General features: G+C 40.0%; 3 protein-coding genes across 10 annotated transcripts in view; 1 reads left to right on the top strand and 2 right to left on the bottom strand.

The window, feature by feature from the left end:
• The first annotated feature begins 706 nt into the window (after positions 1-706).
• Positions 707-21,020, top strand: RBSN (rabenosyn, RAB effector). Its single transcript, XM_005490151.4, is given in 13 exon segments — positions 707-760; positions 762-830; positions 1,140-1,368; positions 2,615-2,758; positions 4,594-4,694; positions 5,289-5,334; positions 5,429-5,590; positions 6,487-6,728; positions 7,538-7,608; positions 9,272-9,358; positions 9,782-9,884; positions 10,293-10,367; positions 11,258-21,020. Coding segments are annotated over 13 exon segments (2,442 nt in total). The 5' UTR covers positions 707-721; the 3' UTR covers positions 12,332-21,020.
• MRPS25 (mitochondrial ribosomal protein S25) lies at positions 14,094-16,682 on the bottom strand. Its single transcript, XM_005490150.4, has 4 exons — positions 16,545-16,682; positions 16,319-16,425; positions 15,925-16,012; positions 14,094-15,703 (listed from the first exon to the last, which is right to left on the bottom strand). Exons 1-4 carry the CDS (start codon positions 16,676-16,678, stop codon positions 15,517-15,519), a joined length of 516 nt encoding a protein of 171 aa, XP_005490207.1. The 5' UTR covers positions 16,679-16,682; the 3' UTR covers positions 14,094-15,516.
• Positions 20,859-26,264, bottom strand: part of NR2C2 (nuclear receptor subfamily 2 group C member 2) — a 32,792-nt gene continuing 27,386 nt past the window's right edge. For 6 of the 8 annotated variants that reach the window (XM_014269233.3, XM_014269235.3, XM_014269234.3 and 3 more), the window contains one exon: positions 20,859-25,548. In XM_014269233.3, coding sequence (XP_014124708.1) covers positions 25,374-25,548 — 175 coding nt within the window. In that variant the 3' untranslated portion in view covers positions 20,859-25,373. The remainder of the gene's footprint in view (positions 25,549-26,264) is intronic. The other 2 variants (XM_026795353.2, XM_026795351.2) reach the window with 2 other exon arrangements.

Below are 26,264 nucleotides of genomic sequence, written 5' to 3'. Positions count from 1 at the left end.
GGATAGGACTCAAGTGTAAATAGCATTGCCACGAAAAAAATCTCTGCCTCCAAGAGCTTGTAATCCCAACACACGAAGCCAAAGAGTGGTCACACACTCCTATTGTTTCTATTCGACTGGGAGTGTGTGAGAGAAGAGACTGCTGCCAGCTGAGACTAAACAAAAGCCGGCATCAGAAAGGGGGACACTGGAAATGCCCTGCCGTTGATTCACACAAATCTTTGTCAGGACGCAAGCAGTGGGATTCCTGGGCTTCGTCTACGGCTGAATGCGCCACCGGCTGTTCTGGTTTGCAGTTTTGGGACACTTCCTTTAGGAAGATTAGGTAGGCTGGGAAAGGGAATGTGGAGAGTGTTGGTATCGGCAGCGGTGGTCCTCTCGAGCGTGCTCAGCGGTTAGGACACTCAGCACAGACCCCTCAGCGCTGTGGGAACGGTCCCAGGGCACCGGGGCGGGAAGGGGCGGCGGCGGCACGTGTGTCCCCTACGTGACAGAACCGTCCCGTCCTGGTGAGGACTCTGTCACGGCAGCTCTGCGGGCCCGTTACCGGGGCCTACGGCAAGGCGGCTGGATACAGCGAGCGGTCCTGGCCTCAGAAGAGACAGCCATCCCGCTGCCGGCCCTCCGCGGCCGCTCCCGACCAACATCGATAGCTCGGCGCTCGGCAGCCTCCCCGCCGTGTCGGACGAGCCCTCCTTGTCCCCGCCCTTTCCTCTCATCGATGGCTCAGCGCCCGCCCCGCCCTCAGCCGCGCTCTGCGGCTCCCGGCAGTCGGGACGGGCCTCGGCCGCCCTGCTTTGTTGACAGTCACCGGCCGCCCGGGCGCTGAGGTGAGGCAGGCCCTGCCCCGGGCGTTTCCCGGGCCGTCCCTGGGCTGTCGCTGGGCCACGGACCCTCCGGCGGGCGGAGCAGCCCTCAGCGGCCTCTCCCCCGGCGGGCGGTGCGCCTCAAGCCCCGCCCACCTCCCTGCGCGGCCTCTCTCCTGCCCTGGGCGGGGCCTGCGCGGGGCCGCGGAAGGGACCGGAAAGGACCGGGAGTGACCGGGACGGGAACCCTTGGAGGGGCTCGCGCCCAGCCCGGGGCCTTCTGCCTTCTTTCTTGCGCCGCCGGTCGCACGGCCCTGGCCTGGTTCGTTTTAGGCAGTGCCTGATGACGATGCCGCCCCCGCATCCCGTCAGCCGCTGAGGGCAGCGCGCGCGGCCGCGATGGCGTCGGGCTGCCCGGCGGCCTTCGGGGACCCGACCGAAGTGCGCGAGGGTTTCCTGTGCCCGCTGTGCCTGAAGGATCTCCAGGCGTTCCGGCAGCTCCAGGCGCACTACGAGGAGCAGCACTCGGGCGAAGACCGGGACGTCAGGGCGCAGCTTCGAAGTAAGGGTGGCCGCGGTGAACGCGTTCGGCTTGGCCGTGGGAAATCCCTGCTCGTATTTCGAGTGCTCCCAAATGTCTGACAACAATAAAATATTAATTGAAGGGACTTAGAGGCGAGGTATGCAGTTCCATTCTTCCGTAAATCTCCTTGGGCCAAGCACAGTATTCACCTTCTCCCGATACTTTCCATAAATTGATTCATTGATTCTAAAGCAGGGGCTAACGGACGTTGCTCTTCAAATGTTTGATTTTATGCACAATTTTTACTATTGACCTTTTTGCGTTTTTTGTTTGTTTTTATCGGAAAACTCAAAATTATACTAACCCAGTGAATACCCAAGAATTATTTGAAGACTGTGGAGAATATGGAGAATCTCTGGTACTTGCCAGGTTCCAGTTCAATAATTTCTTGTTTTGACAGTAGATAAAACTGTGGTTGCAAGTAAAGTGTGAAGTTAAAACTCTTGTTATATGGTGAAGTATGTGGATGGTGGAGCTAGCAGGAGATGCTTGGAGTGCTCCATATCTGTTATGGATTTCCACCTTTCAGTAATGTTTGGAAAATCTCCTTGAATTTTGTTTTACTAAATATTTCCCTTATTTTACTCCCTTGTGTACCCAATGTCATTTTATATTGACAATGTCATTTTATATTGAGAGAAGAATGTTTAAAATCTAGTGATAATTCTCTGTGGTTCCTGCAAACTCTGGTTTTAGTATGCTCGAGGTAGTGGCCTGGCAGTCTTGATTTTTTTTTTTTTTTCCTCTTGAGATAGATTTTTGAAGTATTAAGTAATTTTCTTGGTGAAACCCTAACCCTAACACTGGACTGTTACAAGCACACTGAAGTTGGTAGCTTGTGCAATAAGACAAGGAATGTGTTGAATGTTCTTGAATCTGAAGAAAATAATAGGAAATTATGAGAATTAAGATAAAACTGTATGATGCCCTGTGCAGTGAGACAGGTACCGTAGTTTAAGATACGTTACTGTTTTACAGTGAAGTCGGACAACGGTCTTCTCTCTTGTCCTTAGGACCTCATGCTGCTTTATGACAGACAACAGAGAGTATTTTGTGTCGTCTGTGGTGCTCTGAACTTCATTTTTCTTCTAAGAATATTTTGAGGATAAATTTATCCAGGAAAAATATTTCTGCTAAAAGACGAGGAATATTCTATACTGGCTTCACATGACAAATATTTGGTGACTACCTGATATGTTAGATAACTTGGGTTTATTTTTTTTAGATTTAGTCCAGAAGGCCAAAAGAGCAAAGAAGAAGTTGCTGAAACAAGAAGATGATGACAGAACTGATTCTGGATCTCAGGAACGATATGAGTCATTCAGCTATGGTGGAGTAGATCCATACATGTGGGAGCCCCAGGAAGTAGGTAGGAGAGCTAGGAAGCAATACACAGTGGGGATAAGTTTTGGACTCAGTCGGGAAAGTGCTACATTATTGCTGAAGTGGCTTGGAATTGTGTCTGTGCTGCACTGGATTCGCTTGCAGGGGTTATGGTTTGCACACTGACTGAGCAGCCTATTTGCATTGGGTGGATTGCGGGTAAAACATGGTTAATGGGGAGAAGAAAAGACATGTACAGAATCAGTACCCAAACTGCCCTTCAAGGAGCTGTTAGTCATGTCATTGTTGCTGTCCTGCTGAGATCTGCTTAGTCTGTGTTTACCTCTGTGCAGCTAGCTTCATCTTGTGACTTTACAAAACAGAAAAAAATTAAAAGCTAAGTTATAAGTGTATAAAATCTCTAGCTTTTGGGCTACACTTAAAGTAGCTGTTAGTTTGCATGTTCAACAAGAAGAGTATCCATCTATTTAAACTTTTTTCCTTGGATTTGCGGTGGCAATCACCTCTTATTAAAAGGGGGCTTACTTTAAAATGACCAAGTTATAAAACCAAACAATAAGCAAACTCCACTCCTCTGAGTATAAAACCACATTTGTAGAATTTCAAGGATATTGACTGAGCCTGTAATTATAAATACTGCTACTGGCAGTTTCCTGTACTATAACTGAAAATACCACAGTTATTTCTGGAGAAGGAAGCAGCACCATCTTTTGTGGATCATGGGAAAGTTTCCACTATGGTGCTGCCAAACTAGGACTGAGTCCTTTGGGTGTGCAAGGTCTGAGTTCTGTATATTTCTTTACTTTTGACTTTGTAACTATCTGAGCAGCAATCATAATGTAAATATTAGCTAAGAATAAGTTTAGGGAGAAGGTTTATGAATATTAGATAAGTGAGAACTGCTTTCTGATGAGCGTTGAGAAGATAAACCATAGAGATTTTGGCATGTGATTTGAAGGATCAGTGAAAGGGATTGTGTCTCCAAAGCAGTGGCTTAAATCAGTGACCCAGAGGGACTCTTTCACTTGTATGAATGCATCTTTGGAGATTTTTGGTTACCCCATTAGCATGAGGAAGTGAGATTCTTACATTTACATAGGTTGTAGCAAAAAGTAACATCTGATTTTGAATTTTGCTAGCTGGAAGAAAGATATTTTTTTGGGTTGGTTGGTTAGTTTGGGGTCTTTAGTTTTTTGTCTGTAAGTTTGATTTTTAATACCTCATCCACCTTACTTGTAAAAGGACTAATCTTAAACCAATATTATTGACTATGAATTGTAGATATCTTAGAGATGCTATATAGTTCATTTCAATACTTGGTGACCAGTTTTCTGCAAATCTAAAACTCTCATCAGGGATTTGATTCAGGCAAATCTAAACTGTCATCAAGGATTTGATTCAGGCCCCTAAAGGTGTAGAGATGATCAGAAATCTGAAACAAAACTGCTGCTGCATAGACCTTCAGTAATCCTTGGGTGTGCTTCTTCCCTTTGCTCAACATGTAGCCAGGAAACTAAAGGGAGCTGGTTTTGAGAATGCTACTAGTAGGTAACAGCTTACCAAATGTAATTGTAAATGTAATGAAGATGGAGAAAAAATTATTGCAGATTTTCTTTTTAACACAGTGCTGCTTGTTTTCTGTAGTAGAAGTAAACCACTGTTTATTGCTAGCCCAAATATTAGGCTTTAACTAGCATGTTTTATTTACAACAACACTGTGAAAATGTAGGGTTCCAATGTGTCTTTAAAATTGAATTTGAACAGGACAATGGTGAAAAGAAGAGACATCTGTTTTTCAAGTGGCATTTAAATCCATACAGAGTACTTGGGTGATAGGACAACTTTCTGTTATCCCTGCAGGTGCTATGAGAAGCCATCTTTCTGAATTCAAGAAACACCGAGCAGCCAGGATTGATCACTATGTAGTTGAAGTCAATAAGTTAATAATCAGGTTAGAAAAGGTAAATTTGGTGCTTCTTAATATTCCAGCCTTCTAAATGTTTCCTAGATTAAAAAAAAAAAAAGCTATTTCAGTATGAATACATTTTATAAAAGATTCTAAACTATGACTCTCTTTATGCATTACCTTGAGAACTGTGCATGATTTGACTCTGTGCCATGGATGTTATTTCTGGTTCTATACACCATTTTCAAGCTGAAGATGCTTCAAGAGCCATTTGTTCTCCTGTTTTATTTTCTCCATGTTTACTTCACTAAATTGCTCCCCAATATTTTTATCATGATTCTTCCAGCTTTTCATTCTTCAAAATCTGCCAATGGTACACCTGCATTTTGGTTCAGATGCAGTTACGTTGGCTGCAAAAGATTATGTCCAAAATGTCCTGATTTGTACAGGTTTGATAAGTCATTGTTTAGCACTGGTATGAATATGGAATTAGAAAAAAAATAAAAGTTGCATAAGTCTGGTGTCAAACCAGCTGAAACTCCTCTCTCTTAAAAAAAAAAACAGGTTTCTTTTTCTTGTTGGGCCGAGTTGTGTTGGGTTTTTTCCTTGCAAAAGTATAATCTTCTTGAATATATTTATCTTCAACCAGCTGACATCATTTGACAGAGCAAACACTGAGTCAGCTAAAATAAGAGGTTAGTGTGATCTTATCTGAGACTATTTGCCCCTATAGTCTAACCAGGTGAGGAATCAATTGAACACTTATGTGGTGTATATTCCTGCTCACAGCTATAGAGAAGTCTGTTGTGCCTTGGGTCAGTGATCAGGATGTTCCATTTTGCCCAGACTGTGGCAGTAAGTTCAGTATCCGAAACCGCCGTCACCACTGCCGCCTTTGTGGGTCTATTATGTGCAAGAAGTGCATGGAATTTGTCAGTCTTCCTTTGGCAAGTAAGTACTTAAGAGTTAATTCTTTGTTTTCTTAGCTCACTTTGGGTGCATCCTGGCTTTTTGCCATTAGAAAAAAATATGCTGCTAATAGTCCAGCTCTGCAGAAAACTTCCATTCAGTTTCATGCAGAATCTTGCCTGTGAAGCACAATACAAGGAATTATTTCTCCACTCTTTTTCTCTGTTCTTCTTCAGATTTGGAAGTGTTGCATAACACTGAAAAATTTACTAGAAGTAATAGTCATAATAGTAAATAAAAAATACTAAGAAGTAAAAAAGTAGAAATTCCTGGTAAATATAGGTATTATTTATTCTACTGAGTACTATAACTATGGAGCTATTAGCTTTAGGAACTGCCAAGGTTCCAGTATTTTGGATTTTTCCAGTTTTGTCTGTGTTGTCCAAATGTTAGACCTTGGGACAGCAACTTAGGGAAATTTATGTGTAGGTCTTTAAGAACCACTGGAAACTTTTATCTTTCTCGTCTTGCACTGGAGAGCAGACTGTATGTTCTGTGGAGATAAATGACATTAACTGTGCTTTTCAGAGTGTGCAAGCACAATGCCTGGATGCCATTATCATACCTGTTCTACACATTGTTTTGTGACTGTGCAGGCTCAAACATGAGAATGCTTGCAGGCATAAGCAATGTCGGTGATGCTCAACAGTCTGCTCTCTAGCTAGTTTTAAATACAACAAGATTTGCAGTGAAGACCCAAATTCTGACTTGCAGTCATGGTTGTCATGCAATCCTTGCATATCTTTCAGCAGACTGTTTCAACCTAGTTTTTTAGTACCACCTGAATGTAAAGTTTCTGTTAAAGGGCAGTTTGTTTGTGTTGGTAAAATCTGTTGGCTTTTCCAGTTACTGTGAAATTACATGTGTATTACTTTCAGGCAAACTCACTAGTGCCAGCAGAGAGGCCTTGGGTTCTCATACAAGCCCAAACTCCTCACCCAGCAGTGTCCACGGCTCCCGCCGTGGCAGCATTAGCAGTATAAGCAGCGTGAACTCTGTTCTGGATGAGAAGGATGATGAACGAATACGTTGTTGTCAGCACTGCAAAGACACCCTGTTGAAAAGAGAGCAACAGATTGATGAGAAAGAATACACACCAGAGATTGTGAAACTCTATGAGGTAAGTCAAGCTCTGTGCTACAGCATATATGTCTGCATATATGGTCACTACTTGACTTTTGGCTTGTTACCTTATGTCTAAACTCTATGACTTAATACTGACTTGTATTAGAAGAGATCATTGGGTGTTCATGCCATGTAGCAAAGACATATCTGAAATGTTGGAATCAATTTCAATATAGTATAGCCCACATTAGCTTCCCACGTATTTTTAAAATACATCTTCATTCTCATCATCTGGCGCTAGTAGCTCAGACATGCTTCTCTCTTAAAATTGTGAACTTGTTTAAACCAGTGAGTGATATACTGTGCATTTGATAGCTGGGCTGCACTGGAACTTGACGTCACCACTGTTGCCATCAGTCCTTACACTAATGGGAAATGCATTTTTTGAACCATCTCTATCAACATTACATTCAAATGCTTCGCCGCAGGTACTGATGATCACCAGATACCTTTTCAGTAGGGTTCACAAGCTCCCCTGGTTAGTATTAATTAGAGTTTTTGTTGGTGCTCTTGTTGGTGAAGAGAGGTAAGGCTAGAAGTTGTCCAAGTCAGCCATTCAAACAGCTTCAAGATTCAAAGTCCGCCTTGTAGGGGTACAGTGAGTCTTTCTCTGTTCCTGACAATGCCATGTGTGTTCTGGAGATAACTGGAGAGTCTTGTCATCCTGAACAGTTAAAGTGCCTTTCACCTGGTTAACTTCAAATCTGCACAAGCAGCATGAAAAAATTCACGTCAACAAGTTCTTGCATTAGTATTTTAATGTCAGTTATTTTTTTATATGTTTTGTTTTAATATTATAACAAGAAACTCCGACTCTGCATGGAGAAGGTGGACCAGAAGGCACCAGAATACATAAGGATGGCAGAATCACTAAAGTAAGTCCTATTGCTGGCTAACATGTATTTTTCCTCCAAGTGTGAGAAGTAGTAAGGAAGTGGTGTACTAAGGCTGCAGGAGTGTGTAACTTTAAAGAAAAATCAGTGCTTTATTATCTGTCGTCTTCTGGATGCTCTTCAACAAAGTAGTACTGAATTAATTATTAATGGTAACATACAGAGGAGTATGTTGTTTGATTTGTTAATTTTTTAAAGCCACTTCCCAGTGAGGCATTGCTGTTGTACTTTGACACATCATCTTTGCAAAAAAGGGAAGTACAGGGCTTGCAATTACTGTGTAAATGAGCCTCTTCAAAACAGCTGCAGTAAGCTGTTGCTGTCCTCAGCTGGGATGCTCTGGCTTCCAAGGAGTGCTAGCAGTAGCAGATCATTAGAACACTGTTCTGTGTAAAGCACCTTCACCTGGCAGTTGTTCTGCGTGTAGCTGGGTACCCTTGTGCTGCAGTGGTTAAGCAACAATCTCATGTTTCAGTTTTGTGTGTAATTTCTCGCAGTACTGTTCTCTGACTGGGGTAACTTAAGTCTCTCCAGCTCTGTCTGCAAGAGGTTGCCAGGTTATAATTTTGGCTCATATAGTGAGAGAAATACATGCATTGGTCTTTGATAGGAAGCATTTCCTTTTGAAAAGTTAAAGTTAATAAATAATGCTATACCTGTCCTTTAGGTCTAATGGTTGTAGAAAAATTAGTAACGAGCATGGTTGTAAAAACACTCCTCGCAATAGGAAGAAGTACAGAAGGTGAAAAACCTGCTAAGATGTTACTGCTTTTTGTCATGAGTTCATGAAAGATTGGGTTATGTGGCTTGGCAGCTGGAGAAAAGTAAAAATACAGATGTCTTGGATAAAAGAAGTAAATGTCAGAAAACAACAGGCTTGTTATGGGTGAAATTAAAGATTTCTGACTAGTAGTGTGTCCTGGAAATCAGAATCCTGTGGACAGCAAAGTTGCTTTTGAGAAAGTGATGCTTATAATTTATTTTTGTGATATAAAAGGACAGGGAAACTAAAAACTCATGAAGTGTTTTCCCCACTAAGTCCTAGTTTGTTTTATCAATAAAATGGCGACTCTAGTAAAGTGCCTGCAATAATTGTATCCCCATATGGTCAGTCATTGACAGGCATTTTAAATACTACACCCTGTCCAGCATAGTTTTTTGCTTTCTGACAAATGCTAGTGGAGGTAACTATTGTGCTTTAATGACATAGTTAGTTACTTAGAGATTTTTCCCACCAAGTTGTCTGGAAAGAAATCCCCCCAAAATAGATACATTTGCTAAGCATACGTATATTTTAGATATTACTTTAGAGTGGCATTTTTGTGTTAGAATACAGTTTCTCCTAGAGTAGTAAGTAATAATATATAAGTAATAATAATTTTATATATATTATTAAATAATTGTGTTTAATCTTAAATACAGTTATCTTCTATGAAGTGTTTATGTTTGCAAAATTATTGTAATTTTCCACTTTAGTCACAAAAAAAAAGTTTTTTTAAACATGAGCTTGAAATAAAATCATTCAGCCCTTTAGTGTTAGCAGTTCTTATCATTGTTGAATCTTGGTCATCTTGGATAACTAGTAGTGTTGTATATGTTGTTAACTGGATGCATGACTTACAGTAAAGTTCTGTTTATTCTTTAGTGCTGGGGAGTCAGCCTACAACCTTGATCATGCTAATGACTTGAGGGTGGAGATTCAAAAAATGTATGAATTTATAGATGCGTTAAGGTAAAAGATTGTCTCTCTCCCTTTTCCCCCCAGCATGTATGTATCTCTGTTATGACTTAAATGATTATATGGATGATCAATATGTCTGCTCAGTTGTAAAGAGCATTTGAAAAGGTAGATGCTGTTCCTGTACACCACTGATTTCTACTTCTTCTCCAGCCTTAAAATTCATGCATTTCTCTTCGGGAAGAATAACCATAGAGGAAACAAGTAGAAGCACCATTGAGGGGAAAGGAATTGTGTGTTTTGGTTTCTTTGTTTTTCTAAGGCTGAGAGTGGAAAGTGTTGCAAATTGTAATATCCAAAACTGTTTATCTAAAAGAACATCAGAAGTTTTTGATCCAATATTGTCTCTCCACTTTTGTGGCATTTTTCCTGATTTTGTTTTTGAACTGATGAAGCTGTATGTTTTCTTTGATTCAGTAAGAAGATTTTGAGTCTAGGCTTGCACGAAGATCCTCAACCTCATCCTAAAATACTACAACTTCAGCGAATGATAAGATATTCAGCTACACTTTTTGTTCAGGTGAATAGAGCATATGCTGTGAGATGAATGTACATTTTAGATTGTGTTCTCTTCTTTGCCAGGCATCCCTGTGGTTTGAAACTATTTTGACAGGGGCCTTAGTTCTATACATTTTCTGCATTTTCTGTAGTTCTCCTAATGACTGTCTTGAATAAGCTGTCTTGAACACAGATTTTTCACTCAGAGCAGCATTGTGCCTGGGGAACCCAAGAGGTGTGTGAGCCTTGGCTCTTCCTCTTGCTGAGGTATGAGCCCACCCAGCAGTGCAGGTGTGGCAGCAGGGACTGCAGTGTAGAAGCATCTTTGATGTGATGTGGGGTTTCTGCTGGTAGTATCTCTCTTCTCAAGGACTTGAAAAATGAGCTGAATACCTGCAAGCAATGCTGTAAATATTTCAATTTTTGCCAGGAAAAACTGCTTGGCCTAATGTCCCTGCCAACTAAGGATCAGTATGAAGAACTGAAGAAGAGAAGACTGAATATGGTAAGACAGGTTGGGATCTGTTACATCTTGTTTCAGGCTTTCTCTTAGATGCAAGCCTGGGAGCTGTGTGGGGATATGAGTCGCTGCCTTCAACACTGGATTTCAGGGTTTTTTTTTTCATGCATATTGTCCCATCCCCTTTATCAGGGATTTTCCTAGCTGCTGCTTTGTTCTGCCCAGAACAGAAGTAGGTGGGCACAAAGGTGGACACTTCTAGGAAGCAGCAGGGAGTTGGGTGCATGGGCTGTTTCTGCTGCAGTGCGTGCAGAGCAAGCTCTGATGTTAGTGTGTTAGTTTATACTGACTTCGAAATTGTGTTCAGGAATTCACTCACATAAGTAGAATTTGGAAAATTCTTTTGTTGGTGGGAAAGAACATACTAGAATAAGGATGCCTCTGCAGGGAGAGAGGCTTTTTTTCCTTTAGGAGGGAGGATATCTTTAATTATAAACTAAAGCCAACTTCATCTTGAAGTATAAGTTGAGAAATTAGAATAATCCCACTCCAAAAGTGGGATTATATCACTCAGTGACCTTAAAAACTGATGTTCTATGTGATATGATTGATGTCCAGATCAATCTAGACCACTCTTTGCACAGCTGCATTAGGCATTTTTTTTTCCTCTATAAAGAGAATTGTTGCTCCTAGTTTCCCTCAAGTTTGTAGAGGCAGATGTCATGGGTTTTTCATCAGTATCATCACAAACTCAAGGGAAACATGTAAGGAGTGGTATGAAAGCAAGAATCTTCTGCAAAGTAACCCAAATGGCAGCTGATCCCTTTAAGCGTCAGCCAACAATGTCTTAAGATCGGCTAACTTGTACCTATGGATACTTAGAATGAAATTTTTCAAGCTTGCAGTGTTTTATTACTACATGTTTTTTGGTTTAGGTTGCTCTTGAAGCACAGGGAAGACAAGAGGAAAAGCAGAAGGAGTTTATATCTGCATCTGCAGTTAATGGTGATGAAACTCACATAAAAAAAGGAACAGTCAAAAAATCTGAAGGCTGGTTGCCCACATCTAGCATTTCGAGAGAGAGGGAGAGAGCAGACCCACTTCTTCAGCAGATTGACAATATCACATCCTTTATTAAGCAAGCAAAGGCAGCTAATAGGATAGATGAGGTCCATACGTTGCAAGAGAACCTGATGCAGCTTCAGGATGAATATGATCAACAACAAACTCTGAAAGCTATTGAGCTTTCTAAAAAACAAGCAGAAGAGGAGGAGATACAGAGGGAGGAACTTCAGGTCCTTCGTGAAAAAGAGTGGGAAAGAGAGCACCATAAATTCATGTCTCAGCATTCAAGGACACGCTCCTTAGACTTCAGAGAAGTCAAACAGCATTTGGATGTTACTTGGATCAAAGGGGACACAAGTTTTGAAACTCCTGTTGAGCAGCTGCCAGCAAAAGAGCCCTCAACCTTCACACTCAAACCCCAGAATGTCCCACAGTGTGACAAAGACCGTGATCAGCCAGCCTGTCTAAACCCCTTTGAGGATGAAGCAGATACCCCTCAAGTAGAAGATCCTGCTAATCCATTTGCCAAAGACACCTCTCCAGTGGTTTCTTTCTCTAACACAGCTCAGCAAAGTGATAAAAAAGAATATAATCCATTTGAAAGTGAGGAGGAGGATGAACAAAGTAATGGAGCACCTGGCAGTACTTCAAACCCCTTTGAAGAGGATGAAAATCCATTTGAAAAGCCTGGGGGCAGTTGGAATTCAGGGAATCCATTTGAAGAGGGATCCTCTATCAATCCCTTTGAAGTGGAGGATGGCAGTGAGATCTCTGGAGAGGAGGCTATAGAGGAAGAGCTGCTTCTCCAACAGATAGATAATATTAAAGCTTATATATTTGATGCCAAACATAGTGGACGACTGGATGAGGTGGAGGTACTGACAGAGAACTTAAGGGAACTGAAACACACCTTAGCAAAGCAGAAGGAGAAATCTAACTGCTGAAGCAGCAATAGGGTTGTGTAATAATTCAGTCTGCTGCTAAATATGGGAAAGTAAAGCAGATACTTACAGACAGGAGTACAGATCACAAGAGGGAATTGGGAAAATCCTGACTTTAAAGCACTTTCATTTAGACATAGCCACTACTACGCAGTCTTGAAGAAAGAATCACTGAGGAATGCTGCTGGTCTCTAAAGTTTAGAGTAGGAAATTTTAAAATAACTTTTTACAGCACTTTTTAATGCTAACTGGTCTTACTGAATGCTTATTTTGGTCCAGGGGTTAAGTGGTAATAGGGGAACTGTGATGTGGAAGTGGTTGGAATATTGGTTTGCCCTCTTTCCTGCTTTCTGCTGTAGTGTTGGCCTTTCGCATGTGGCTTTGACTAAAAAGAGATGAAAACTTTTCTAAAACTTCTTCATCTTCTCCTGACCCAGGACAGTTGAACAGCTAAGGGTGTTCTGGCAGTGTGTTGTTATAGAGCTACTGTGATGCTCTGGGTGCTGACTGTACAGACTCAACAGATCAAGTTTATGCAGTGCTAATCAATACATAAAAGGGATCTTAAGACTGAGAAAAACTTTCTAACTGATCTTAGTATGAGTAACTTTTTAATATCTGTATAAAGATTCCCAAGTAAAATTTTGGATGCTTCATCACTTCTGGTTTCCCATTTGCTCTGAGCAAAAATGATGGCGTTGTAGCATCATGCTGGCTTCAGGCCTGCTCATGAGGGAGCAAGCATTTGCTTATTTCCAGGAAAGGAGCATCAGGCCAGCAACACTTCTATCTGTAATATAAAGGGTGAACCTCCAATTGCTTATTACATTATGGAATCTACACATTCCTTTAAATCCTCTGGGTGACAGAATGATCATGTTTGTTATATTTGTGAGAGTGGAATATTTTGTAGCACCCAAGCAACAAAAAATTTTCTTTATAATGGAAAGCTGAGATGCCACTGGAATTTTGTGAAAGCTGGGAGACAAAGTCTGGCTGCAATAGTGCCAAATGGCAATTCTCTCTCATGTTACATTCCCCTCAGTTTTTATGAAAATGAGGCATACCTATTTTAAATAAGGAACTTCAGATTGCAGACCTCTTGTTATCCTGTGGCCTGAGGGATGACCTGGTGACAGCCAGTACCTGTGATGCAGGAGGACCTACAGCTGGGCAAATGCAGGGTTTTTGAGAAAGATGGAATCTAACTGCTTTGATTTTTATCTTTGAGAGGCACAGACCCATCAGCAGGAATCACTGTTTGCAGGAGTGGTGGTGGTGAGTTAATCTTAAAGGGTTTATTTAGAACTGAAATAGAGGAAAATCAGGCAGATCACACTGTATAGCACAAACAATAGTGGCCTTACTCAGAGGCGTGAAGGTCTGTGGAATGGGACATATCTTTTAATCATGTCTCTGATATTGGCATAGCTGTAACCCCAACACTGCTTAAGATTTTAGAGACAAGTAACTCTGTTACTTAAAGAGCAGGAACTCTGGTTCCTAGCTGTGAGTAAATGGAGGTAGGGACTTGTGGAACTGTTGTTTAAAAAGACCAAACCATCTATATCCTCACTTAATACAACTAGCAAGGGGTTGAAGTAACTCAGAGCAGCCAGTCAAGGATGCCTGATGGTCTGTCTGGTGTAGCCTAATTCTGGGTTTAAAAGGTGTGTAGCAGAGGTTGGCTTAAGACCATGAAGTTCTTATACTGATGTTTTCTTAGAGCTGATTTAGTCCCCAGGTTTTATTTTGCACCAAGTAGAAGAACACAGGATTCTTAAAGGTCTTGACAGAACATAGGTGCTTAGCACCAGATTCATGAAGGCAGCAAAAATTGTTGATAGCTAAACAGAATCCCTGGAATTATCTGAGATAGTAAAAGGCACTTATTTAGGACGGTCTTGGTTGCTAGTCAGGAGGATTGCATCCTGCACTATAACCTAATGCTTTTTTAGGTATCAACATGAAAAACTGTTTCAGTGGCTACAGCTTTCTCATTAAAAAGTGGTTTTATCCTGGTTGCAACTATCCTGCCTTGTTTATATTTTCTGGCTAATACACTAATACCTGAAGTATTCTTATTGTATATGTAATGCATTATTTTTACAAGCAGGTAACAGACTAGGATACCTCATGATCTTTGTCAGTGTTAACTGTGATAGACTAGACACCTAATAAGAATGGTCTTCACCTCTAATGTGAAGACCTTTGCTGGTATAGGGACTGCTGTGTGGCTTGCAAGGCACAAGGGAATGAAGATGAGTTAAGCATAAAGCTCAATAACTAATAAGCATCGACTTTTGTTACAGCTGCATGCACTACTCTGTATGAAAACTTTGTAAAAAGAGATGAAATAAAGCAACGTGTTTATTTTGTGTTGTGTTTGTTCTTGGCAATTTGTACAGGATGCTTGCATCAGTGTGAAATTTTGTATTCAACTGAATTCAGAAATGCTGCAATACATTTCTACAGTGACTTGTACATATAAGCCTGACGTAAAGGTCTGTAGAGTAGAGTACAATCTATCATGTTTATACATATTACAGGGATGGTGTAATTGGTGAGGCAGAAACTGTAATGATTCAGAAAGGGTTTTTTTGGTAATTGTAAAACTTGTCTTTTATAAACCAATTTTCCCATTCTCCTTTCCTGCTGATATTCCCAACTTGATCAGTGCTTCTCAGAGCTGCAGTATCAACAGCAAAAGTTGTATCTTCCTGGAAATGAGACTCTGAACTGTTTCTGATTCATAACTACATAAATTAGGAAAGTTCAATTGAGACTGGAGTTAGGTTATCATTTGTCTGTCTTTAGTTGGTACAATATGGACTTTTGCACCACTTTCTACAAATTATGGAATTCTGTGCTACTTTTAAGATTAAATTTTTTAGTCTAGCCACTCTATCCCAAAGAAAACATGATCTTAGTTTTGCCATAACTGACTACCTGCAGTACTTTGTAGAACCACAGCTTTTTTTGGTGCCAGTTTTAACTTTTATTTATTTTTCACTTAATAATTCTAGTTGTAGTTATAAGAAGCCTTATGGCGCAGAGTTCTCTGTATTGAATGAACTTGCTTGTTCCTGTTCCCAGGAACTGCTGCCTCTTGTCTCTCACTGAAGCACCTTCATTGTCCAGTCCTGAGGCAAAAGAGCTCCATGACTTGAGATCTTGAAATGTCAGGCTCATGCCTCATTTTTCATGGCACCTTTGTATTTTCCCCTCATCTCTTTGGGCAATGGTACAAAAGCAGGACAGGGAACTTGGCCTTCAATCTCACACATGCATTCTCGCAGATGATACTTCTTGGGCCCAAAGGTTGCTGGATGTGATAGTTTTTTCCTTTCTCTTTCTTCTTTATCAAGCATTTCTCTAGAAAAGAGATTTGTTACTATTACAAGTCTGACTTGCAATATTTCCTCTCCCTTCCCTGGACCCAGGTTATTAGAAAGATGGAGTTACAGTTCCTACCTTGTGGACTTTATCTTGCTTGTGTCAGTTTTATCCAGGAAAAGTAGTATTTCTTTCTGTATTCCACAAAAGTTTGTAATATGTATGCTAGATGATGTATTAGCTTACTGCATGCTACTTACTTGCTTTTCCCCAGGATTTTTTTAATGTGCTCTGTTATCTCTCTGTTGGTTTTATCTTCCACGTCTACCAAAACTTGTTCTCCACTGTCTGTCAAGAAAAATTCATAACAGTGTACCAAATGATACCACTTCCTCCTGTATGCCATTTCGAGAGGCTTTTACACGCACAGGAATGAAGGATCTACTTCCTCCTGCGGTTAATGTGTAATGTAACATTTTAAGTGGAAAAGCACAATCTCCATGAGGGCGAGTCACGGGGAGCTGCTAACGGCTAAAGCTCTATTCCGCTAAAGCAGCCGAGGGCGAAGGGCCCAGCGCGGCGGTCACCGCGCTGCCGGCGCGACCCAGCCACTACTGTGCGGCTGCTGCGGTCCCCGCGGCTGGCGCCACCTACCCAGGTAGAACCGGAGAAAGGGCGAGGGAGTCATGTTCCTGAACAGCATGATCTGCACCCAGGGGTTCTTGTACTGGATCTGGGGGATGTTGAAAAACACGAACTTTCTGGAAGGAAAGAGAAAAGCACACAACGGCTGGCCCGCTGTCGCTGTGCAGGCGCGGCCCGTGCAAGCTCTGGTGTCTTTGCAGGGGCACCCCGCGCTCCCGCCGCGTCCCGCACTCACCTTGCGCCTTCGCTCAGTTCTCCAGCCGTGTTGTAGTTCACGGTCATCACCTTCACCGAGCTCTTGAACACGACGTCGCCCTGGCTGAGGTACTGCAGGGTCCGGCGCACCGGGAAGCGGCCCTTCATCGGCATCGCGGCGGCGGCCGGAAGGGGAGGCGGCGCTCCCGCGCGCCCCCTGGCGGAGGCTCCGCCGCCCCGCCTATCCCGTCCCTGGCAGTACCCGCGGAGGGCGCGCGCTGTGCCCGGGCCCGGCGGCGCGAGGGGCGCGCGGGCCGTGAGGGGCGCGCGGGCCGTGAGGGGCGCGCGGGCCGTGAGGGGCGCGCGGGCCGTGAGGGGCGCGCGGGCCGTGAGGGGCGCGCGGGCCGTGAGGGGCGCGGCGGGTCCCGCGCGCCGCAGCGACAACTTCGGGGGTACTCAAAGCTTTTGTGTTGACGATGAATTAAAACCTTAGGAAAAGCCCTCTCTCCACCTAGAGAAGTTCCTTGGAGTCAGTAAGTTAATGAGATTTCTTTTCTATACCAGACCCGGTTAAATCTCTCTCCTAAGATAATCACTGTGGTGAAAGCATTGCTGTTTCTCCCTAAAAGATAGTAAATTATGTATTTGGCTTACAGAGCTCTTGTTCAAGAGAAACTTAACTTCAAAATAAAACTCAAGAATGCAGTTATATTTGTAATTCACTTTAATGGTAGAAACCTCATTTAGCTACTAGTATTAACCGCAACAATATAATATCACAACAGCATTTAATAAAATGCATAAGCTAAATCATGCGCTGCAATACTCTATATACAAACACAACAATGCAAATTCCTCTTTGTGACTGAAGACAGTGCTTGGATATAAAATTTAGTTTAAAAAACCCCATGCTATTGTTTTTAAATGCTATCACACACAATAATACTGATTTCACAAAAGAAGCTGTGAGAAATGAAAAACTTTTGCAGTTTTAAAATAAACAATCGTTTTCGAAATTATAAGGAGTACAGACTTCCAGAAAATATCCCAAGGAACTGAAAGTAAATGCTTCCTTCTATAAAAATTTGCTGTTTTTTAGGAGCTCAGCATTCCCTAGTATGCCAATACAGATACAACTGTGCAGTTTGTAGTTAGGAAACTAAGAACACTGGCTTCCAGTGTATTTTGGAGTACAGATTAATTATTAAAAATACTTGAACATTTGATCTTGATTCCATATATGGAAAATTTAACATTTACAGTCTGTAAGTAATATGTTTCCTTCTTAAAGACTGTGCTTTTTTGTTTTAAATTTACTTAGTCCTGCTTTAACCCACAATCATGAAAATACTATAAAGTGGACCTGTGTTGTATTATTGCAGAACCTTTATTGCCGTTACATTTGAGCACATTTTGTTCTTCAGAATACAAACAATTCAAATGTGGATATAACACATTTGGTTTCACTGAACTTTGCCTTTTATTTTTTTTTTCCTGAATTGACAGTTGAGTTTTTAAACAGATTCAATCTTGCATTAATGCCCCAATTGGCTTCCTAAACTTCCTAAACACTGTTCCTGCCGAACAGTGACCTTAATAACTATTCACCTTTAAAGAGAAAAGCAAGCATTCAAACACCACCAATTGTCCAGACACCAAGGAAGGAACACCTGTTACAGAAATTCCTGACATTAATTTACACATTTTTCGTGCTGAAAATCGTAGAAATAAGGGTTTGAAATGCTACAGGTTTATTCCTATATTTGAAATAAAAGCTTACAAATGCTCGCTAACCAATACACCAAGAAATAGAACATTCTCAGCATTTTCCAAAGCAAACTTTCCAAAATTTCCTCAGACTTGTGGTTCACTTTAATAATGCACAAAGTTAATGTTATTTTGATTAGTGTCATTTCATTGGATTAAACATACACAAGTCTTTGCCACAGTGAGCATAGAAGGTGGAAATAAATGCCCATAAAATTCTATTTCACCTTTTTAATGACAGAAACAAGACTTGCTGAACTACTGTCCTGCATGGTCCGTGAAATGCTTTTTTAAAAAAACTCACAGTTAACAGATTTACTTTATGGAAGGCTTCCTTTTTAGCTTCATCAAAAGAGAAGAAGAACAAGCTTTGATAATGTAAATGTTTGAGTCCTCATTATGAATAAGAAATGGTCTTACTTCACATCTCATTTCCCAACTGTGTGTCCAGGTCCCACATGGGGTGGGTCTGTCACAGGCAGTGCAGGGGCTGCACAGACTGCAGACCCAGGAGAGGACAGAATGTGGCAAGGGACATAGTCTGACAACTGAATTAAGAAATTAGCTGTGTTCAGTTTAAGCTGGAAAATAAAAATAAAAACTTTGGAAAGTGAATATACAATTGAAATGCATTGTGAAAATCCTGAAGATGTCTTGATACTTGCTAAGAAATAAACTACCTGCAATGTCCCTACTATTTAATTACCATTGTACCAGAGCTGCTTTTTCACTGACCAGAGCACACAGTCTCTATCTCACAGCTTGGTTTCATGAAATCACTATGACAATATGACTATTGATTTCTTAAACAGCATCCATTACCTCCTCTTCTGTGTGCTGCAGTTCAGTGATAAATGGCAACTTGGTTTACTTTCAATTAGCCACAGATGAAGACTTAAAACCAAAAAATCAGTCTCTTACCAAGCTTCACAAAAAATACAACTTTACAAAAGTATCTCAGGAGGGCTGGAAGAGAATGAGTATATAATGAGCAGGGAAGCATTTTCTATGACTATAGTTATTTATTCCTTATTTTAAAAAGGCTTTATATGCTCAATTAACTATTGACTTGCAGACCTCTGTAGGTCAAATGAGAAAAGGTAAAGAGAGTAATGTAAAAGCCAGAAAATTAATGGAATATATTTGTCAGTTCTGAACAGCAAATAGTGAATTCAGACTGGTTTAGAAAAAAGGTGCAAAGCTCTGAAATTTGTGAGGATTCACCAAATTAGGAAGCTATGGTTTAGCAAATGAATAAAAAATTTTAGCACATAATAGATGAATAATGGCTCCATATCTGTACATATATACATACACTACACATTTCCTATACACTGTACAGAAAATATTTAGACAGAGAGGTATAAGCATATACATTCATACACACATACATACATACAGCTATTTACATATGCATCATCTGCTCGAGTGAGTTCTAGAACTGAACATGCAGAAATGCACAACGGTGGGAGGCACAAAATAGACATGTACAACTCTATCAAACCCCTTAAAAAGAAAGGCAGGAATTTAACAATAATAAGCCATTTTCAAAGCATTCATGTAACAAAGAGGACTGAACAGATTGTGGGCATTAATGGAACATTACAACAGTACTACCTGTGATGAACTTAGCATGACTTCACAATAAAAAACATCTAAACTTCAGATGCTTAAACTTAGAGCATCTAAACTTTACAAAGAATTTTACTTTAACTTGTAACCCCGGTATAAATAATGTTGTAATTTTTTTTTCACAAATAATTTCCCATATGTTGATAGCACTGATTGCACCTGAAGTAGGCTTGTAGCATTATCTAACAATATGGGCTAATGGCATCAAACAATAAGCCTGAACTTAATTCAGGAGTATTTACTGTTAAAATGACTCAGCAACTTTAGAAAGAAAAGGTGCAAAAAGTAAATGCTTTCATTTGCTCTCCTTTGCCATCCCCTCTTGGTAATTTTTCATATAAAGCTGTTTCTACACTAATTTCCTGTCATTTAAGATCCAGTAGATGCTGGCAATTTGTCCTTCCTCTGCCCCTCACTTTCCTCTCTAGGGTGACCATGCCCTCATTTCGCTGATCCCTGCTGGATGTTGGCAAGTGTTAGGACTGCAGACTGTTGTGTGCTGTTTTCAGCTGGCCCATGCTTATCACCAAAGCCATCTACTGCAAAAGCTCTGCTGTATAGCCAGTGTGGCAAACCCTGGGAACAGGTGGGCATCTGCCTGTGTTTTCTGGGATTTATGCTTTTCCTCTTATGGACAAGAGTAGGTGAAAAAAACACCTGGTTTTGTACTATTAAGAGTAACAGGGGAGGAAGAGAGGGATCTCAAATAGAAAATCAACATTTTTGGTCTTTCCAGGATGGTATCATCCAGTAGATGTGTGCTGGTACACCTGTGCATCTGACTGACCTGCCAGTTTTACTGCTCACTTCTCCTGATTCAAACAGGGCCCTGACTGGTGTTGTTAGCGCAGGAAGCTGCTTTGTCACTGCTTGAGCAGCCCATTCATTTCCAGTTCTGTCTTCCTGGTTAAACTGTATTCCTGAAACCCTGTGCTAGTCATGCTATTTGGTGCTATTTTTTTTTTTTTTTATTATTGTCTTTTACTAATTAAACAACAGGTAATCAAGAAAGAATCCTAACTACTGTCTGAACTTTAATGGCCAGGAAAACCTACTGACACCTGCAGTATCCTGAATGAAGTAATTCAGGACTCTGTGAGTTCTGTGTACTATACAGTTCTGTGTACTATACAGACTGTAAAACACAAGTGTTTTACAGTCTCTGCCAAAGGAGAAACAAGAGTCACGAAACTGATTTCACCTGGGAGCTTCAGCCCTGACTTGGTTTCTCTATGGCAGCCTCAGAATTTGCCCTTTGCCAAAGGGAACTGTAATGGTGATGCAGAGCTGCTGGATTCTGCACACACTGGAACCAGAGCTCCTCACCAGAGGCATCATGGCTTTCTGGGGGCCACGGGCTTCAGAAGATGGTGCAAGGAGACTTGGCAAATGATGCCAACTAATCAGTGGAGAGCAACAATAGTTTCTAGCTGCAGTGTGCCCTGAAAACTAAGCCTTTTTAATGATCTAACATTTTAAGAAAGAAAAGAAACGCTAAAAGAAAGCCTTGTATGACTTCTTAGAAGGATCTCTCCTTGGAGATAACTTTTTTCTCCTTTACCAGTTTCATGCCAGAGTAACTCCACAGACACCAAAAGCATTGCAGACAATTTATAAGCAATGTAAATAGGCTGAGAAAGATTACTTTTGCACATGGTATTAGTTCTGACTCTACAGTCCAATGTAAGTAAATAAAAGGAAGAAAAGAGTATACCTTCCTACATTTGTCAAAAATGTAATTAAAATCATTATGACAAAGCTAGTCCCAAATGCTTTTTATCTACAAGACTGAAATCCAGTTCCTTTGCAAAAGAGTTGGAAAACAAATGAAGCACAGTGGACATTACCGCCTCATTATCATTCCCAGCATTGCCTCATTATCATGCCCCGGTCTCACCACAGAGTTCTAACATTTGTCTGACTGAATTATGACTAGTATACACATTTGCTTAGGTTCAGATAAATGTAATCAGATAATTGATTACTGTATTTCTGCCAAGTTAAAATATTTTCATTTGAAGAGCAGCAGAAATACAACCTCAAAGCTTCTGAAGAGAATAAATTTTGGCACTAAGTAGAGCTTCAGTGAGATGAACTTTTCCTGGAATCACTTTGTGACTGTGATAGTTTGACTCCAATTTCTTGTGAAAACAAGTTTGGCATTTAAATTTCACCTTTATGAAAACAAGCTATTTCTATATTTAATACTCAAGAAATAGTTCTTCAATAATTGTTACAATATTAAAAAACTCTCCTGTCCCATGTTCATAAGGAAAAGTTTGCACTTTCCAAGGAGAAAAATAACCAAAATTAATTTAACAGTAAAGCTAATAAGATTAGCCTGTTACCATCTTCCAGTCACTGTAGGAGGGATGGAACAAACCTCAGAAATTTGAAGAACTATGTCAGTGTTGCAATATTATTTTCAGCGGAGACCGTGCAAAGCTTGCTTGATTGCGCAGCTGCACTGTATGCATCACAGGATCCTGCTGCCGCTGAGACAGATTGTTACGAGGAGAAATGGGCCAAGGGGAAGCAAGAGGGGAAGCACAAAGTCCTTTTCCTGGGTAGGAAACAGCCTAGGCACACACATAAGTTCAAATTTCTACAATCCAAAATGTTAGTCTTGGAATCAAAGTAGTGTATAGTTAGAAAGAGTACTTTTTGTTAATGGCATCAGAACTAAGTAGCTTGTTTCTGACCTCTGCAAGCCAGCAAATCATGCTAATGATGCTGCACAGAGAGGGACTTTGTAGCTTTTAGGTGGTAATATCCAAATCTTAAGGATGGAACTGCTCCATTTCATCTATTAAATGCATGCACAACTATGGATTGCATGGTTATTACTTAGTTTACAAAAATTAATATTTTATCCCTAATAAGCTATTTAATAACTATTTGCAGAGTAAAAAACTAGCAGGGTTTGAGCAAGGATATGATTATGTGGCCTTGCATTTGTGGGGAGTGTAGTTTATTTGTAAACAGAACTGCATGGTATTCATTGTTTCAATTTACATATGTAATGCAAGGCACACATTTTACATTTTATTTCGTGTGATCATTTTGTTCCCCAAAAACTAAAATGCCTTTCTTTTCTGAATTGTTATTATCACAAGTAATAAAATTTACAAACAAATTTTCACACAGAAAATGGGGCACTTTTACTTGAGAAATTGGAAGTTGAAATGATGTTTGTCAAGAAAAATCTAGCTGGTGTGTATTGAGATTTAAAACCAAATATTCCAATGGCTAGTTTTTGTGCTAAAGACCATTTAATTTACCATTAAAATGCCTTCTTATCTGCTTAAATAATTTTTACTAAATTCTGAAAGAAAATTAAGTTCCGTAATCCTTTTGGCAATTAAAAAAATCAAAATATTTCAATGCATTCTTTTTGTAGAAGTAAAATTTTAAATTTTAACAAAAGCAGCGACTACTTCTTCCAAGGTAGCTACTGTTTCTGATTTATCTCTTTTAATTTTTAACTTATATGCCTTTAACATAAGGACTGTGCAGCAGAAGTGCTGACACAATCCCACAGCAGTTGCACTTCAGTCAAATGGTTGGTACTAAAAGCTGAAGTCCAGCTGACTTCACGTGTAGAGAGCAGACTTTCCATCGCATGAACAATATGATAATTTCATTTGCTATAGCAAAAGTTGAGACAGATACAAGTGCTGTATTACAAATCTCTGCATGGATACTGGAACTCAGTAATACTCTTCTGAGAAAAGAAGATTCTGAATGTGCTAAAAATAGTAACTATAGGAGACTAATGCATCCAGAAGCTGAAATTAAATAGTCTTTTGTGTAACAGTAAGTGCTACAAATATCAGCCTCCTAACAAACATGAAGTATACAAGTTCTTTTTGTTACTTTCGAAGCCTCATCTAAAGCTGCTTAAGGTCTTTTGGCTACAATTCAGACTCTGAAAAGTCACAAACACCAACCTAGTTTATATTTCTAAATAAATATCAATAACAGAAGAAAAACCAAAGTGCTGAATTTACCATTAGATAAGTTTTGTCACATAAATCTACTAAAGTAAGAATGCCTCTAACACACAAATAATTAAAATAATTAATGCATCTAATGTGCCAGGATCAGGTAGATGAAGGTATTAATTGCTATGACTTAAAAAAAAAATCTTTGATTTTAAAATACTGAACAGCCACAATAGTAAATTATAGTAAAATGAAACCTATGCTAGCAGCTAATGGCCAGTACTACTAGCAGACATATTGATGGCTCATCACTCGAGACAATTAAAAAGTAGTTCATTTTATACCTCCATGGTGCATCAGTCATCAACTGCAATTGTACATGAGTGAAAGTAAATCCTAACTATATTTTGGTTTCAAAGTGAGTGACGGGAAAGTTGAGAACACTGCAAAATCGGGAGCGCTTCATGAGGGAGGGAAGGAGAAATAAAGTGAGAGAGCTTTGTAATAAACTCTTGCTGACAACCAGAGGTTCTGCACATTTCAGGTCTTAAATTGTACCCTGTGGCTACATTATGAGGGTGTTCAAAGTACAGAGAGGAGGAGTAAATTTGCAGCATACAAAGAGCATACTCAAAGAGCACCACACAGCTCTATTTGAAATTTACTGCCCTTCCAGTTAATGACTGATTTTCCCCTAAGTAAAAAGGCTGCCTCTTAGAATAACGTTTGTCATGATTGTGTTTGTCTGAATAAACACTTTAAGGAACCTGCATATTTAATCATTATTGTGACAAACACTTTTTTTCTTTAGTGTGGGGAATTCCTGTAGCACATAATATGACTGTACTGTACCGTGTATTACAACTGCACTAATTTAACAGATAAAATTTTATATAATGTGGATATCTGATTTAAGAATCCACATTAATATTTCATGCATAACATAACAGCAAGTGACTTTTTGTAGATTAAATGATTGTCTCCTTTAGCATTCTGCATTTTTACAAAAATTGCTAGCATTTTGACTAAAGACATATCAATTTTTTTTCATTTTCCATACTCATAAACAGAATGTTGATGATGCTGTTGCTCTGACAAGAAGTGATTACAAAGTGCTAGTAATTATACCCTGGCATTTGCTAGACATTCATTCCAAGGATATTTTTAAATATATACATACTGTTCTTTTACTTTTAAAGTAATTTTATTACTACTCTGATATTATAAAACTCTTTTTAACCACTGATAGTTTCTAAATACAAAGCATGTGAAAAGTATGTTCAGTAATCTATGGCCTTTTAAATGAAAGGCATCCAAAATATTCCTTGTGGCAGGAAAGGTCCTATAATAGGTCTTTTAATAGCTGCTTTAAATTTTGTCAACATCAAAAAAAGACAACAAGAAATCTCTCAGGAAACTGATAACAATTGGTATTTTCTGCACATACTGAAACACTACTCTTTTAACTTCATAATTATACGGGTTTTGTGAAAATTACTTCAATCCCTCAAATTACATTGTTCCCTCTATGCAGATGTGCCAGTTATTTGTCCATTATATTCTGCTGTTTCCATTTTGAGAATGTAGGGGATTATGCTGTCAATGGGAACGTTTCCAATGAGACCTGTGAAAAACAGTTCCTCAGTGATGCTAGAGCTCATCAGCCTAAGTGCTGGCAGGCGAACTAGGATCCGGGCTAGCCTGAAAAAGAAGTTGAGTGGATTATAAATACATGTAAGACCAGTTTAAGATACTGTATGGCTAAAGAGCTGGATCTGCCTTTATAATTACCATAATTCATGAATAGGTGTAAAGAGGCAATTAAAGCTAATTTGGCTACACCACAAAAAGAATGGTTGCTGTTCTATCCTGCAAGCAAAATGAAACCTAAGTGGCTTTGTAGTTTTCCAATGAAAGGGACATGTTAATGCCCTTTGTAGATAGAACATGTACGTACAAACACACAATTTTCTTGGCATGCTTTTGAAATTCCCAGCTCTGGACAAACAATGCTGAGACTAATGATATTTATGTTGATTAGTGTGAATATTTGCACCATTTTAAGAGCACAATGCTTAATTAAAATTTCAGCCATAAACAGCATAGTCCTCAGTTGCCTAGCAACTTCATGCCACATGAGATAGCAGGAAGGGGGCTGGATGCATATAAACAGAAAAGAGAGAATTGGCTTCTAATGAGAAAAGGAATTTGGGGGAATGTACTGTTAAGCATAAATATTCCCAAATTGCCCTGGTGTTTTATTTACCAAGATGTTAACAGATATCCAGTACAATGAAGTGACTGTATTGAAATGCTAGACTTCCCATTAATATGAAATTTAGGACAGTGATGAAAGCATTTTGGTGCCATTCATATGGCAGATGTGCATCACAAATGCTAAACCAAATAAATTTTCT

This window comes from Zonotrichia albicollis, chromosome 12 (assembly GCF_047830755.1).
Source record: "Zonotrichia albicollis isolate bZonAlb1 chromosome 12, bZonAlb1.hap1, whole genome shotgun sequence".
Lineage (NCBI taxonomy): Eukaryota > Metazoa > Chordata > Aves > Passeriformes > Passerellidae > Zonotrichia > Zonotrichia albicollis.
The sequence above is the reverse complement of the archived record's forward strand: the minus strand, read 5'-3'. Positions and strand labels throughout refer to the sequence as shown.